The sequence below is a fragment of the Taudactylus pleione genome, unplaced genomic scaffold, assembly GCF_031769625.1.
Source record: "Taudactylus pleione unplaced genomic scaffold, aTauple2 ptg000079l, whole genome shotgun sequence".
Classification (NCBI taxonomy): Eukaryota; Metazoa; Chordata; class Amphibia; order Anura; family Myobatrachidae; genus Taudactylus; species Taudactylus pleione.
Window position 1 is genome coordinate 1,476,537 of NW_028284481.1, and position 17,352 is coordinate 1,493,888.

The 17,352-nt window shown below is 49.4% G+C and overlaps 1 protein-coding gene across 1 annotated transcript in view; it reads left to right on the plus strand.

Moving 5' to 3' along the window:
- LOC148532314 (phospholipase B1, membrane-associated-like) overlaps nucleotides 1–17,352 on the plus strand; it is a 243,485-nt gene that overhangs the window by 133,255 nt on the left and 92,878 nt on the right. Inside the window, exons 31-33 of the mRNA XM_088467994.1 lie at nucleotides 12,607–12,667; nucleotides 12,786–12,844; nucleotides 14,559–14,632. Of these exons, the coding sequence (XP_088324120.1) occupies nucleotides 12,607–12,667; nucleotides 12,786–12,844; nucleotides 14,559–14,632 (194 nt within the window). The remainder of the gene's footprint in view (nucleotides 1–12,606; nucleotides 12,668–12,785; nucleotides 12,845–14,558; nucleotides 14,633–17,352) is intronic.

Here is a 17,352-nt window from a genome sequence, read left to right on the forward strand (position 1 = left end):
CGCCACCGCGGTGGCTTACCTAAATCGTCAGGGAGGAACTCGAAGCCAAGCAGCTCTAAGGGAGGTGTCCCGCATTCTGACTTGGGCAGAAGGCAATCTTCCAGCCATTTCAGCCGTCTTCATTCCGGGTGTGCTCAACTGGGAGGCGGACCTCCTCAGCCGCCACGATGTACACCCGGGGGAATGGTCTCTTCATCAGGAGGTGTTCCAACTCCTGGTGGACAAGTGGGGTCTTCCCGAAATAGACCTCATGGCCTCCAGACACAACCGCAAGCTGTGGGCGTACGGATTCCGAACAAGAGACGCAGGAGCTCTCCTGGTGGACGCTCTGTCGGCACGATGGAACTTCCAGTTAGCGTACCTGTTTCCTCCATTCTCCCTGCTGCCTCAAGTAATTCGAAAGTTCAGGCAGGAAGGAGGCAAGATCCTGCTGGTGGCCCCTGCGTGGCCCAGAAGTAGTTGGTACTCGGATCTCCAGTGTCTATCCATCGACACTCCTTGGCTGTTACCTCAGAGGCCGGACCTATTGTCTCAAGGTCCTTGTCTCTACCCGGACCTGAGTCGGCTATCTTTGATGGCGTGGCTCTTGAGACTTCCCTCTTGAGGTCCAAGGGTTTCTCTAGAGCGGTGGTCAATACCATGTTACATGCTCGTAAGCCGGCTTCAGCTAGAATTTACCACAGGGTGTGGCATACCTATTTTGAGTGGTGTCACCCTAAAGCATACGATCCTCGCGAGTTTAGAATATCGAGAGTGTTGGCTTTCCTTCAGACAGGCTTGGATTTAGGTCTACGCCTTGCTTCCCTGAAGGTGCATGTTTTTGCCCTGTCTGTTTTGTTTCAACGAAGGATTGCTACGAGGCCTGATATCCATTCCTTTATGCAGGGTGTCCTTCGCATCCAGCCTCCCTATGTCCATCCGGTAGCTCCATGGGATCTGGCTGTGGTCCTGAAGGCGCTACAGGATCCTCCATTTGAACCTCTGGGTTCTGTGGATCTGAAATGGCTTACGGCAAAAACAGTGTTCCTTATGGCTATTGCTTCAGCCAGAAGGGTGTCGGATTTGGGGGCTCTTTCGTGTCGCCCCCCTTTTCTAATTTTTCATTCGGATAGGGCGGTACTTCGTACCCGTCCCGAATTCCTTCCTAAAGTGGTGTCTAGTTTCCACATTAACGAGGAAATTGTGGTCCCAGCTTTTAATTCATCTGATCTCACAGCTGGTGAGGCTTCTTTGGATGTTGTACGGGCTCTGCGGATTTACGTGGACCGTACCAGTTCTTTGAGAAAATCGGACTCTTTGTTTGTCCTATATGGATTTCATAAGAGGGGTTGGCCTGCCAATAAACAGACTTTGGCATGCTGGATCTGCATGGCGATCTCTGAGGCATACACTCATGAGGGACTTCCAGTACCACCCTCTGTGAAAGCTCATTCTACATGATCTGTGGGACCTTCGTGGGCAGCTCGACAGCGCCTCAGCTCTTCAGCTTTGTAAGGCGGCCACGTAGTCCTCTGTCCATACTTTCGTCAAGCATTACGCATTTGACACATTTGCTTCTCAGGATGCTTCCTTTGGGCGGCGGATTCTCCTCTCGGCACAGGAGCGTCCCCTCCCTTGAAGGATACTGCTTTGGGACATCCCCAAGGTATCCCTGTGGATCCCTAAGGACCCTGAGGTAGAAAACAGGAGATATGGTAAGAACTTACCTTTGTTATCTCCGTTTCTACGAAGTCCTTAGGGTCCACAGGGCGCCCGCCCTGATGCCCTGTGCTTCCGTAGGATGTTGTTCTGGTCACCAGTTTCTGTCTCCCTTTTCTATGAGAATGTGAATCTTGTGTGTTCCAGACTTTCTTCTTCCTTTTTCCTCTCTCCCGGCCTATGGCTTGATACTAAAACTGAGGTGCCTTGGCCTGGGGGCGGGGTATAGGAGGGGGCCCGGTGCATCCTGGGAGGACATCTTTAACTCTGTGGTGCCCATGGCTGGAGCCAAGACCTATACCCCAAGGTATCCCTGTGGACCCTAAGGACCTCGTAGAAACGGAGATAACAAAGGTAAGTTCTTACCATATCTCCTGTTTTTTCCCCTGTCTGACCAAATGATGGATCATATGGCGGGGGCCTGGCAGTCGCCCAGTAAGAGATTCCAACCACAGAAATGGTTGGCATACAACTGTCCTTTTCCTGAGGCTCATTGCAGGAAATGGGAAACTCCACCTGCGGTGGATTCCCATGTCACCCATTAATTAAAAGCGCTACATTGCCATTACCGTCTATCTCCTCTCTGAAGGATCCCATGGACAGTAAAGTGGAGACTTGTTTAAAGTCTATCTACTCTCTCTCAGGTGCAGTGGCCCGTCCGTCCATGGCCATCTCTTGGGTGGCTAAAGCCATTGAGAGCTGGGCCAACGCATTAGAGGATACTTTTCCAGATAATGCTTCAGATATCCAGAGAGCGTTAATAGGACAGATGAGAGATGCGGCTTCCTATATTGGGGAAGCATCGTTAGATGCTAGCCTGCTGACCTCTAGGGTTTCGGCTGCAGCTGTGTCTGCTCATCGGTCCTTGTGGCTGTGGTCCTGGAGAGATGAAGCAGACTCTAAAAAGGGCCTGGAGGCCTTACCTTTTAATGGGAAGTTGCTATTTGGTCCAGACTTGGACAAAATAGTGGATACTCTGGCTAAATCCAAGTCAGCCTGCCTCCCTTCGGCTTCAGCACCTGCTAAGGTGAGGAGCTCCGCCTTTCGGTCCTTTCGGGTTCAGGGTAAGGCAAATTGTCAGTCCTTCCCGAGGCAGTCGGCAACCAAGGCCGCCTCTAAGCCCAAGAAGTAGGCCTGGAGTGCTAGGCGCCCTTCTTCTAAGCAGGAAGATAAACCTTCTGCCTGATGGGACGAGCCTCCCTCTGGGGGACCCCAGAGTGGGAGGCCGACTTCTTCAATTTGCCCAGTGCTGGCACAATACCACCACGGATGCCTGGGTTCGAGAAGTGGTCTCCCAGGGGTACGCCCTGTCTTTTCGGCACAGACAGCCCCACCAGCTTTTCTGCACGAGTCCTTCTCAGGACAAAACCAAAGCTTTGCAGATTCAGGAAGCCATAGAGTCCTTGCTGAAAGCAGGAGTCATTGTTCCCGTGCCTCAGTCACAACGAGGGATGGGGTACTACTGTACTCTGTTTCTGGTGCAGAAACCAAATGTTTCTCATCGCCCTAGCCTCAATTTGAAGTCTCACAGTTCCCAAATTCAGGATGGAAACGTTACGTTCCATCATTCTGGCGATGGAACCGGGGGATTATATGGTCTCCCTGGATATCCAAGACGCCTAACTCCATGTTCCGATAGCACCTTCACACCAACGGTATCTGAGGTTTGCTATCCTACATCATCACTACCAGTTTCAGGCACTACCCTTTGGCCTCTCCACGGCACCAAGGGTATACACCAAAGTGATGGCGATCATGGCCGATCATCTTCGGAGCCAGAATGTACGGCTGCTGCCGTATCTAGACGACCTCCTTTTGCTGGCAAGCTCTCCGGAGGTACTGCTTCAACATCTCCACCTGATGATCGCTTGTCTGCAAGCACACGGGTGGTTGATAAATTGGAGAAAGTCCTCCCTGATTCCATTACAGCAGATGGTTCATTTGGGAGCCCTGCTAGATTCTGTCAGCAAAGAATCTTCCTGACTCCGGAGAAGGTCTCCTCCCTACAGCTGCGGATACACAGTTGCCTGAGCAGTTGCCGCCTGTCGGTCCATTCGGCAATGAGAGTTCTGGGGTCCATGGTGTCGGCATTCGACATGGTGGAATTTGCCCAGTTCCATTCCAGACTCCTGCAGGGGCTGATTCTATCGGAATGGAACGGGTTACCTCACCGGATCCGGTCTCAGATGCTGGTGTTGTCCCCGGAGGTTCGGCAGTCTTTGGCTTGGTGACTTCAGACATCTCATCTAGTCGAGGGGCGCCCCTTTTGGATCCCGGACTGGGTCCTGCTCACAACAGATGCCAGTCTCCGGGGTTGGGGGGCAGTGACAGGCTCGTTGTCACTTCAGGACTGCGGAAGAAGCACTTCTCCCAATCAACATTCTGGAACTGCGGGCCATGTACAGGGCCCTGTAGTTGTCCGGCACCGCTCTTCAAGGAAGGGCGGTTCAAGTTCAATGCGACAACGCCACGACTGTGGTGTACATCAACCACCAGGGAGGAACTAGCAGTCGGGCTGCGATGTTGGAGGTGTCTCGCATCCTTGCTTGGGCGGAGTGCCACATTCCAGCAATCTCGGCGGTCTTCATCCCAGGAGTCCTCAATTGGGAGGCGGATTTCCTCAGCCGTCACGACGTGCATCCCGGGGAATGGTCGCTTCACCCAGAGGTATTTCAGCTACTCGTGGACAGATGGGGCTGCCGGAGCTGGACTTGATGGCCTCCCATCACAATCACAAGTTGCCCGTGTACGGGTCAAGGACAAGAGACACAGGCGCAAGTCTGGTGGACGCGCTGTCAGTGAAATGGACGTTTCAACTGGCGCATCTCTTTCCTCCGATATCCCTGCTGCCTCGGGTCCTGCGGAAATTCAAGCAGGATGGCGGCACGCTCGTGCTGGTGGCTCCGGTGTGGCCCAGACGTCCTTGGTACTCCGATCTGAGGAGCCTCTCCATCGATGCTCCGTACCTTCTTCCTCAGCGTCAGGACCTATTGTCTCAAGGGCCCTGCCTTTACCCGGATCTGGGTCGGCTGTCTTTGACGCCGTCTTAAGGTCTCGGGGCTTCTCGGGTTCGGTTATTAGTACCATGCTCAGGGCACACAAGCCTGCTTCTGAACGGATTTACCACAGGGTGTGGCGCACTTACTATCAGTGGTGTGAGTCCAGAAACTATGATCCAAAGGTGTTCCGAGTTTCTAGGATCTTGGAATTTCTGCAATCAGGCTTAGACCTAGGTTTACGTCTTGCCTCCCTGAAGGTTCATGTGTCCGCGCTGTCTGTGTGGTTCCAACGAAGAATCGCTACACTGCCAGATGTTCACACTTTTTTCCAAAGTGTTCTCCGAATCCAGCCTCCCTTTGTGCCTGCTGTGGCTCTTTGGGACTTGGCGGTGGGTCTTCGGGTCCTGCAGGGTCCTCCTTTTGAGCCTCTTGAGTCGGTGGAACTCAAGTGGTTAACGTTTAAGAAGTTTTTTCTCCTGGCAATTGCTTCTGCCAGGAGGGTGTCAGAATTGGGGGTGCTTTCCTGTCGTCCCCCTTTTCTGATTTTTCACCAGGACAGAGCAGTGCTTCGCACTCATCCTGAGTTTCTACCTAAAGTGGTTTCGAAGTTCCACATCAATCAGGAATTTGTTGTGCCAGCTTTTCAGTCACCTGATCTTTCAGCTGGTTAGGCTTCCTTGGATGTAGTCCGTGCTCTCAGAATTTATGCGTTCTTTGGTTTTCACAGGAGGGGTTGGCCTGCCAACAAACAAATGTTAGCCCGTTGGCTTTGTTATGTTATTTGTGAGGCTTATGCACAGGAGGGTTTACCTGTTCCAGCCTCCGTTAAGGCTCATTCCACTCGGTCTGTGGGTCCTTCTTGGGCTGTTAGACGTGGCACCTCTGCTGTTCAGCTATGTAAGGCGGCCACCCGGTCTTACATTCAGACATTTTTGAGGTTCTATGCGTTTGACACCTTTGCCTCTCAGGATGCATTCTTCGGGCGCCGGGTTCTCCTTTCTGCACAGGAGCGTCCCCGCCCATAGTTGAACTGCTTTGGGACATCCCCAAGGTCAACCCTGTGGACCCCCTATGGACCCTGAAGTACAAAAACAAGCGATATGGTTAGAAATTACCTTTTGTTATCTCTGTTTCTACGAAGTCCATAGGGTCCACAGGGGACCCGCCCTGACGCACCTGGCTTCATATGGGCTGTGTGGCTGGTCACCAGTTTTCCGTCTCCCATTTCTGTGAGTATGGTTTCTTGTGTGTTCCAATCTTCCTTCTCTCTGTTTAGTCTCCTCCTCCGGCCTTGGATGCTTACCAACTGAGGTGCCTGTGGTTCGGGGGTAGGGTATAGAGGAGGATGGACCCAAGTGCATCCTGGGAGCAGCAAAAGCTTTAACTGCGTGGTGCCCGTGCCAGATCCAGCTATACCCCCAAGGTCAACCCTGTGGACCCTATGGACATCGTAGAAACAAAGATAACAAAGGTAAGTTCTTACCATATCTTTTGTTTTTTTTCTGAAATCATGGTACAGACCAGTTTAAAAGCTAGGAAACCTGCTTTAGTATGGGTGATCTATATCTCGTGGTATGTTAGAAAGGAATCTTCTAACTCTTCTTTTCTATTATCTAGGTTATTTCAGTTCTTATAGAAGTGTAAGCAAAACAGTTTTAGGCTAAGGGCCTTAATCAGCAAGGAACGCAGTTGTTAATATGCACGCAATTGGCCAATTGTTGCGTAGTTCGCAAGTGTATGCTTCGCAGTGCGCGTACCCGAACCGGCCTCTTCGATAACAGCGACTACGCAGACCCAGTGCAGAGTGATTGACAGGAAGTGTAGTTTGTGGGTGGTGACAGGGGGGTGGTCGGCTGAACGCAGGCGTGCCAGTGCGTTTCAACTCCGTTGCATGGGCGTACATAAATTATCAACTGCGATACCATACGCAGCCTGAGGCCTCATAGCGTGCACTGAAGTTCAGCAATTCCTGAGTGAGGTCTGACCTGCCTTAACTTTGCAATTGTACCGATGTTTTCTCAGTCTGGTTAACCATTACGGATGTGCGTGTAGGTGAAGTGGGCGTCCTTATGTAGCGCTGAGTTTGCATTGTGATCGCTATGGATTAGCATACTATCTCAATTGAACTGTGGGCGTACCGTATATACTCGAGTATAAGTCGACCCGAATATAAGCCGAGGTACCTACTTTTACCCAAAAAAACTGGGAAAACTTACTGACTCGAGTATAAGCCTAGTGTGGGAAATGGCAGCAGCTGGTAGTGCCCCCAGTAGTAATTCCCCCTGGTTGTGCCCCCAGTAGTAATCCCTCCTGGTAGTGCCCCCAGTGGTAATCCCCCCTTTCAGTGCCTCCAGTAGTAATCCCCCCCTGGTAGTACCCCCAGTAGTAATCCCCCCTTTTAGTGCCCCCTGTAGTAATCCCCCACTGGTAGTGCCCCCTGTAGTAATCCTCCCCTTGTAGTTCCCCCAGTGGTAATCCCCCCTTTTAGTGCCCCCTGTAGTAATCCCCCCTTTTAGTGCCCCCTGTAGTAATCCCCCCCTGTAGTAATCCCCCCCTGGTAGTGCCCCCTGTAGTAATCCCCCCCTTGTAGTTCCCCCAGTGGTAATCCCCCCTTTTAGTGCCCCCTGTAGTAATCGCCCCCTGATAATGCCCCTTGGTAGTGCCCCTTGTAGTAATTGCCCCCTGGTAGTGCCCCCTGATAATGCCCCCTGGTAGTGCCCCCTGTAGTCATCGCCCCCTGGTAGTGCCCCCTGTAGTCCCCCCCCCTAGTAGAGAGAGACGTGAAAAGAATAAAAAAAAAATAAACACTTACCTTAAACTCCCTCTCCTGGTCCCGCCGCTGTCCGCTCCTCCGGCCGCTTTGCATGGGAGAGACGTCGTCATGATGACGTGTCTCCCATCACCCACTGCGGGAGCCGGAAGATGGCTCCCGCAGTGGGAGCAGCAGCAGCCGCTGAGAGTCTGACAGACTCTCAGCGGCTGCTGATTACACCAAACACGCAGCTGCCGGCTCCGGCGGCTGTGTGTTTGGCAGTGTGTAGCGCTGACCGAACTCCATCCGGTCAGCGCTACACTTGACTCGAGTATAAGCCGAGGGGGTACTTTTTCAGCACATTTTTTGTGCTGAAAAACTCGGCTTATACTCGAGTATATACGGTACACTACATTGCTATCCATAATGAATCAGGCCCAAAGACCCATATTTATCAACGAGTGATATTCTTGTTATCACTTGTTACTAATCTTAAATGGTACTCCAACCAATCAGCTCCTAACTGTCATTTTTCAAACACCTGACAGGAGCTGATTGGCTGGAGCACCATTTAAGATTAGAAATGAGTGATAACAAGAATATCACTCATAGATAAATATGGGTCTTAGGGCCTGATTCAGCAAGGAACGCAGTTGCTCATACGCACGCAGTTGGTCGATTGTTGCGTTCTGCGTATGCATTGCAGTGCGCGAACTGGCATATGCGATCTGAACTGCAATTGCCGAGGCTACGCCGACACAGAGCAGAGTGACTGACAGGAAGTGCCGTTTGTGGGTGGTGACAGGGGGGAGGGTTGGGCGAACGCAGGCGTGCCAGTGCGTTACTTTCAACACCATTGCAGGGGCGTGCATAAATTATCCACTGCGCAGCATAAGCAGCCATAGCACTGATAGCGTGCGTGGCTGGTAGCAATTTCTGAGTAAGGTCAGAGCTTGTGCAAGTGTGCATATGGGTCCGATGTTACTCGATGTTATCGATGATATCGCTATGTACCCCTAGTATACGGATGTGAGTAAGGGGAAGTGGGCGTCCTTATGTCAGGCTGCGATCGCAATGTGAATGCAAACATTTAAATAGCACCGCTGATATTAGCTTACAATCCGTAGTAAATCAGGCCCTTAGGCGTCTATTTACTAAGCAGTGTTAGGAGACAGAGGGCCTGATTCAGAGCCGCTCGTAAACGGCCGCTCGTTCGCTCTGAGCGATGTTCGCACAACTGCGCATGCGTATGGGTCATAATGCACATGCGCAAACCAGTCATTGCGGTTGGAAATCGTGCGCTCGCAAAACAGCGAGGGGCTGCTAATTTGAGTGACAGAATGTACAGTTTGTGGGTGGTAACAGGGGAAGGTACTTGAAAATGGGGGTGTGGAGATCCGAACGCAGGCGTGCCTAACGGTCAAAAGGGCGTTTAATGGGAGTGCATAATTAGTAAAGGAGCGTCATCGACCACGTCACTTGGTTGTCTTTTAGCCTGAACTGCTCGCAGTGATAGCAGTAAGAAAAACCTACCACAAGCACTGCGAGCAGTTCAGATGCCTTTCGATGTACCCGAATTAATCTAATAAATACCGGAGATGATGTGTGATGCGAACGGCAAAGGGGCGTCTTTACAAAATAGCGAGCTCATTTTTCGTTCGCTCGCTCAGACATAGAGGCGTCAACAAACCGCAAAGAGCGAGCGCTCAATTTAAATAGCCGGCCCCTTTTTTGGAAAGACAGTCCGCAAATAGCGTCCGGCTCTGAATCAGGCCCAGAGTGAAAAGTGATAAGAAAGTGATAAGGTGCCAGCCAATCAGCTCCCAACTGTAATTTTTCAAACAGAGCTGACAGTTGGGAACTGATTGGCTGGCACCTTATCACTCTCTTATCACTTTTCACTCTGGGCCTAATTCAGACCCACTCGCGAGCACTGAGCGCTCGCAAGCAGGTCGATGTTGGCCAAGTGCGCATGCGCACAACGGAGGCGGCTCCAAGCCGTCGTTATGGGTCTCGCACCAAAGGGGGCGTGCTGTCGATGTTGAGTGACAGCACGCGCCCTTTGGTGGGCGTGTCGGGGGCGTGGCTGCCCAGACGGAGGCGTTCCCATGGGAACGCCTACCGTCTGGGGCCGGCCCAACTGACATCACTAGTGATGTCAGTGGGAGTGATTTTGGCTCTGATGGAGCCAAAAGCACTCCAGGGCTTGCGGCAACGAGACCCTACCGCAAGGGTCTCGTCGCAAGCCCGATGGTCGCAATGGTCTTGACCATCGCGACCATCATCATGGATGCTTGCATAAGCTATGCGAGCAGCCAAAAGGCGGCCCTATTAAAAAAAAAATGCCCTGATTCAGAGTGGGCGCTCGTTCAGAGCGTCCGGCTCTGAATCAGGCCCTCTGTCTCCTAACACAGCTTAGTAACTAGACCCCTTAGTTCTTTAAAACCTCATGTTCAACACTCTCATTCAGATAAGACTAGTACTGGTTCCGGGGTACAAATCTTTTAGCAAGCAGTGCTGCTTGTCCAGCCTACATACAATATAGCCCTTCTGGTCTTTTTTTCTAGATAGGGTATTATTATCATTTATTTATAGCGTACAAAGGGCCTGATTCAGCTTGGATCGCAGATGTTAATTCGCACGCAAACGGCCAATTGTTGCGTTCTGCACATGCGCACGCATCGCAGTGCGCGAGCCTGCTACTGCAATCAGGACTGCGTTCGCTTTGGCTACGCATACCCATCGCAGAGTGATTGACAGGAAGTGCCGTTTGTGGGTGGTGACGAGGGTGTTGTCGGGCAAACGCAGGCGTGCCAGTGCGTTTCAACGCCGTGCATAAATTATCCACTGCGTGGCCATACGCAGTGTGAGGCCTCATAGCGTGCGTGGCTGTTAGCCATTCCTTAGTACGGTCAGGGCTTGTGCAAGTGTGCGTATAGGTCTGATGGCACTCGATTGCACGGATGGTTTTGCTATTCTGCTATACATTACGGATGTGCGTATGGTAATGTGGGCGTCCTTATGTGGTGCTGAGTTTTCATTGCGATCGCAGTGGTTTGGCTTCGTATCGCAGTTGAACTGCGTGCGTACGCAATATTGCGATCCATAGTGAAACAGCCCCTAAGTAAGCTGAATTGTTAGCATAATTCCACCTAAATCAGAAGATAGCCATTACCGATTCATGTAAGGCACAATCTTTGATAGGATGGTAGATTTTCGAGAGACAGATGCCCTCCTAAGCCCTCTCCGATTCGTAAAGGAAAAGCTGGCCCCCTAGCAAAGCTGGCAAATGCTAGATGGATTGGCTTTGCAATTTGGCAGATTGTAGTTTTCCTGTTCCTGCAAATTTGGGAGCACATTCCACTAGGTGGTGATAGCCACTTGGATGGAGCAACTGAGCCTTTGTTGGCGTAGCAGCGCTGGGTGGCCACCTGGTTTCTTTTCCAAATTCTTGAAATTCAACATTTTTGTGTCCAAAGATGTTAGTTTTGGGGAAAGTATTTGCGTATTCTCCCCTGTAGCAAAAAACAAGAAAGAGGAGAATGAGATTCCCTGGTGTACTCTAGGGGTGGAATTCAGTTCTTTCTACCCCCCTTCATGCCTGACAGAGCTGTTCAATTGTTGCTCCTGTCGGGCGCAATCAGCTGCCAGCGCTCCACTTCAGCTCGCAGCCCCAGCGGGGTGCGAGCTGAAATGTGCGAAAAGTGACCTGTTTGGGCACCCAAACATCACTTTTTGCGGTCGCGCCCAGCACTTTGGTCGGGGGTAGCTGCTAAACCCGACCACTTTGGGCGTGATCAGCGCGAAAAATGGCGGCAATTGAATAGCGGCCCGCGATCTCCTCTCACTTTAGACGGGAGATCCGGACCGCGTAAACAATTGAATACCGCCCTATAAGTAATATTGAAACTGTTGTATTATGAAACCATATAATCTGTTGTATTGTTTAACGTATAACCTTTATTAATATTTAATTTATAAAAAAATCACTAGTATTAATCTCTCTATCGTCAGATGACAGATGAACCATAACCGAGAATCTTAACACCATTTACTTAACTAAAATGAAGACACGAGACCGAATGTGCCGTTCAAAAATTAATGGCCAGCTTTATTTATTACAACAGAAGAATGGAGGCAGAAGAAAGAACGGCAGCATATTGCAAACCATCCATTGAGGCAAATGATGTCACAAATTGCGAGGGCCAACTATCCCATTGTCAAAGGCAAATATGAAATGACAACTTGCAAGGGTCAATTATCCCTTTCTAAGCAAGTGGGGAGGTATCCGACACCCATACCAATGCACTATTCAGGCCCACTCGGATGAGAGCGCCGCTGACCCCAGTAGGGCGAAATCAGCCTAACCAGTGCATTGCAGGGGAGGTCACCCCCCATACTGCAGCAAGCTGGCCGCCAAGTTGCCGTTCTTTCCCTGCCCTGTAATAAAGATGTCACAGGCAAGACACAAAAGGGGAGGGAGGGTGGGAGATCAAATCAAAGAGGCTGGATTATACTATCAACTGACCTAAAACCCCTCTAAACCCCACCCCAAAGCTGATGCCCACCAATCCCTCTAGTTACCTGTGCTGGCCATCAACAAGAAACACAACCCCCCTTAACTAATAACTCATTCTATCCCTGACTGGAGGTTTATGAGCCTTCAGTTCCTAGGCGATCTTCAGTTATCTTACATTGTTGTTGTTTTTTTTTTGTTTGCATTATACTCTCCTATAGGCAGGTTCCAGTTTCCCCAATGGATACATTAAAAGAAGGAATTTTTGTGCTTATATTTAATCCTTCTCTCAAAGTTTGCTGGCGACACTGGTTGCTCACCTAATTTATGCTCTGGTTCATCCTTTGTTTTTTTAATTTGTTATTTATTGAGGGACAATGTCATCTATTTTGTTCTCCTTCTCTTTCCCTCCTAATTTAACTCTCGATTTGACTACTGTATTGGTTGTGCTGAAAATTAACTGACTGACTCCCAACTAGGGAATATAAAGGCGGAGAAGCCAGGACTTTAGTGAGATTATTTTGAACTGCCCAAGGTCCTACAGCCACCTCTATACCCCAAGGTTCCAGTTTTCATCAATGAACTTCGAGAAAATAATTTCATGTAAATGCAAAAATCCATATATTTTTTTTCTTTTGTAGGTTCATGGGAGCATACTTACGTGTACAGACCGCTCTCCATCACCTGCAAAACCCACTTCCGGTAATGTGCAAACACCCCTGTATTTGTAAATGCTTTCTTGTCGAGAATTGATTCTATTTTCTCTATGGTTTCACTTTAATGTCAACTTACTGTAAACTTATTTCTTATTTTATTGTAGTTCATGAACTGAGGCCGGCGGACATCACTGTCGTAGCAGCTGTTGGCGACTCACTGACCGTAAGACTTTACTGTACTTTAGAATGGAAGGTGGAATGATCTATTGTCACTTGTTTTACTACTACACAACGGCAATTTGTCTAATAATGTTACCGCTCTCCAAAAATAAATGTTTTCTGCAGGAAGTCTCATTTACAGTTGCACTGTGCAAAAATACAAACCTACAATCCCTTTAAAAGAGCGACCACATGCAGGGAAGGGAGCCTGCACCTAGGAGTGGCCATTGAAGACTTCATCATCAATGGTCTCCATCTGTGGTTTCCACCAATGGTAGGAAACCATAGAGGGAGAACCACTGAAGGTTTGAACTATCAATGAGTATCCTGGCTGTTGATAATGTGAAGGTGGGGAACAAACAGGGAAGGGAGCGGACTAAATGGCACAACGGGGCAGAGCTAAGCGTCCTGCCCCTGGGCAAAAAAACATAGCTAACCATCAATGGTTGATGGCCATCCTTACTTGCACCTCCAAATCATTAGCTACACTTGTATAAATAAAGAAGTAGTACAGGTTTGTAAGTGAAAACTGAAATAGTGGACCAACAGCCCCCACAGAGGGTCACCCAATTCTCATACATGTTTTTTTTCACCTCCAGAAGGTTTGGTAGCAGCTGAACGATCTGGATATGATAGAGATACATTTTAATATTTTTTAGAACTCAACCTTCATTAGAGTCTACTGTACAGCTCTGCCCAATTAGAGCTGCTTAATTTCTAAAGGTGCGTACACACTGGGCGATATTACTGAGCGATTGCACGATTACGGCATCGTAATCGTGCAATGGCTCAGTAATCGTGCACAAATTGTGGACTATAATGTCGAAAACGACCAGCGATACGCGCTTCCTCTGGTCATTTCCGACATTGTCCATCGCCTGAACATGCAGGCCAATCTGCCGATAACGACAGATCGGCCATGTTCAGGAATGATGGAGTGTGCCTGCACTGAACGACTGATCGTTCAGTGTAGGCACTACAGGGGATCAGGAACGACGGTACGATTACGATGTTGTAATCGTACTGTCTTTCCTGATCGCCCAGTGTGTACGCACCTTAAGTCATTTAAAAAAAGGATGGGGGGGTTATTTTTTCCCACTTTTGAGATGTCATGTTCCCATCTGTGTTCAGACCTTAACACTGTTATAATGTCAAAATGGCAGCATTGATTGGTGGATGGGGGTTGGGGGTCTCTTGCTGTGAGGGCATAGAAAAGCACCCTATTGTGCAGCCAAATTCAAAACAGATTTTTAACAAGTGTTAATAATTGGTAATTAAGCATCAGCCTTCACTTGTATCAGAACAATGAGATAGCTTTTGTAGCTTCCAGCGTAATAAAATATATCAAGCACAAATGTTACTGATTAATTACATACAGCCATAATATCACCTTATTTCTCTAGCTCATTTCATACATAAAGGAGACTGGAAATAGGAGTACGGTATTTAAGGGCGAAATATTTGAAAAGTTGTAATGAACGTATTGTGCCGTATGAATGTGGGCAGTACAGGAAGTGACATTTGCACTTTTCCCATCATGCACATTCCTTTATCAGCCCATAATCCTGTGCAAAGTTACCTTACTGCCAACTTCTACACAGATGGCTCTAAATACTAGGTGCTGCGTCCATACATGGGCAAGCGAGTTACATCAGGTTCATTATAGGAGTAGGAGTTTCAGCGTAATATAATGTACTGTTTCTGTTACATCATTTCAGGCCGGGAACGGAATTGGTTCCAACCCAGGAGATGTGATAGATGTGATCAGACAGTACCGCGGATTATCCTGGAGGTAAAATCTCTGACACAATGCACAACATTATGCCTATATCACAGATGGACGCAGAGCCGATGTTTGCACAGCTGAGCAATTTGTTGCTACTGCGCTTGCGCAAAATGCCTTGTAAGCACTTACACATTTGCATACGACATCGCTATGATTTGAGACAGCATCTGCGATTCATGGGCGTTTCAGGGTGGACACTGGAAGGTGACAAAAGTGGATGCAAAAGTGGTGCTGCTCAGGGACACGATGTTCCGATGGTGGAGTGGTCGGATTCACCAGCAGACTTGAGCATTGCTCAGATATGCAAAATGGGCGTCGCTGGGTTTGCGCAGTTCGTCGCACATTACTGCACAAGGGCAACTGGCATTTGCATATTTAAATTTTTTACACATGCGAATCCGTAAAAGATCACAATAGCGCATGAATACCGTACATCTCTGACTCAGGCTCGTTATCTCAGACGACAACCTGACTTAACGCATCACAATTAGCTTTATATTAGTAAAGTGAAAATACAGAATAAGATTTAGGGGACATTTTTGCGATGACAGCTTTTCGGGAAATAGATACTTATCCCTATATGGTCTAACTTACCGCAGCTGTAATCAGTGCTGCGCATGCGCCATTACGTTCACAAAAGTTAGGCATGTACAGCACTAATTACAGCTGCGGTAACTCTGTGTCCACCCCCCCTCCTCCCCAACCCCCCCTCCCACTCCACCCTTCCGCTCACCTCAATGTCCCCCACCTACCTAATCGCTGCAGCTTTGGACCCTGACTTCCCGTCTGAAGAGGAGAGAACAGTAAAGTAAAAAAAATATATATTTTTTATTTTTATTTTACTGTGTTCTGCCGGGAAAATACAGTTGGAGCTGCAGCCAGAGCTGGAGGAGGGACCAGGAAGCAACGGAGGGAGCCGAGGAGGACCTGCCCAGCTGAAAGCAGGTAAGTATAACCCGCTATACGCCACCTGAGAGTGGCGGATAGTAACACCATCAAAATTCCGAAAATACATAATTTTCGGAATTTGATGAATAGCCTAATTTCTACATCCCCATACTAATGTACTAATGTACTAATTTATGGGGAGTGTGGAAATGAACGCAGACAGATTTAACTAGGACATACTGTATCAGTGATAGCTCCTGTGTTATTGAATACTAAAATAACGGTAATTAAGGAAAATGTCCTTAAAACCCGTTATTTTGGTGTTGATGAATAAGCCCCTTTTCTACTTCAGGGTCCATAGGGGGTCCACAGGGTTGACCTTGGGGTATAGGTTGGGAACCAAATCCGGGCACCACGCAGTTAAAGCTTTTAGCTCCCAGGATGCACTTGGGTCCACTCTCCCCATAACCCCACCCCCAGCCAGAGGCACCTCAGTTTAAGTTGTGCCCGGCCGGAGTCGGGTCACCGTTTAGTGCAGTGGGGAGCTGATTAGCAGCCCCTAAGCTTTATTTTTTTCTAAAGGACAGAGTTTTTTATTTTTCCTTTGGATTCTTCAGAGCGGCAGCGTCAGACTGTCCATAGGACGTCTAAGCTGTCGCTCCGTCACCCCGCTGGCGCTGAGACGCCAGTACAGATCTGGGGATCTCAGCGGGACCCCAGAGTCTGTACTAGCCGGACTCTGCGGGCGCCCAGGACTGCTGCCGGATTCACGGGGAGCAGGTAAGGCGCGGGTCACCGCTTGCGGTGATCCGCGCATTTGAAATGCAGTCCTGTGCCTCCGGTCTCTGGGGACAGACCGGAGGCGCCGGCAGTGGCGGCGGGCCCCCCATACCCCGTGTGTCCACTAGACCACCAGGGACTTAGTGTTCGGTGCAGGGAGCCGGCGTCCCGGGGGTTAATAGCCGGCCAGGGGAGGCAGCCTTCCCTGTTACAGCGGCTCCTCCCCTCAGCTCAGCGCGCCTTTCAGTATCCATAGTCTGGCGTCGCTGAGCTGCTTCCTCCGCGGGCCACGCTTCCTCTGAGGTCTCCAGCGGCCATTTTATCTCTGTGGTGCAGCAGAAATCTCTCAGGATGGCAGTGAGTCCAGTCCCCCTGCGTACCTCACCATTAGGTCAGTGTACACAGCGCTGTAGCCTTCCCAGACACTGAATCTGGGTAAGTTGCATGCAGTGTAATAGTGCAGTATATTATATGACATGTTTATGTATATATGTGTATATCTGCATTGTATGTGACTTATGCTAGTGCTGACTGTACTTTATTCTCTCACCTGTCAGTGTATATCTATCCCTTTCCTTATCTGCCCTAATACAGCTGTACTTGGGGTGGTTCTGAGACCTCACATTTATATACTTGTTAATATTTGTGAGGTTTGTCACATACTGTTGCGTGCTGCACGTTGCCATATTTTGAGTGGAACTGTGTGTTGCATACGCTGAAAATGGGTCCCTGCAGCTAATTTTTAGTTTCAGTCAGGACCAGTATAGCGCTGCTTGATCACAAGGCTTGGTCAGATATGTCTGACCAGGAGATAGAGCGTTATACTGCACCCATTTTTACTATCCTGCAAGCCATGTGCTGCAGGTGTTAGTGCGGAGGATTTAACTCTTAAAGGGTTCTGTATGTGGCGTCATCGGGTGCCGGTCCCTTTCACGACCCCCTTGGGCTGTTTGTTTTCTCGGGATCCTCTTAATTGCGGATCGCCGGGCGGGCCCCATTGTTGTACCTCACTTGGGGTTACTTCACCATACTGCCCTTTTCATCTCAGGGTATCTCGC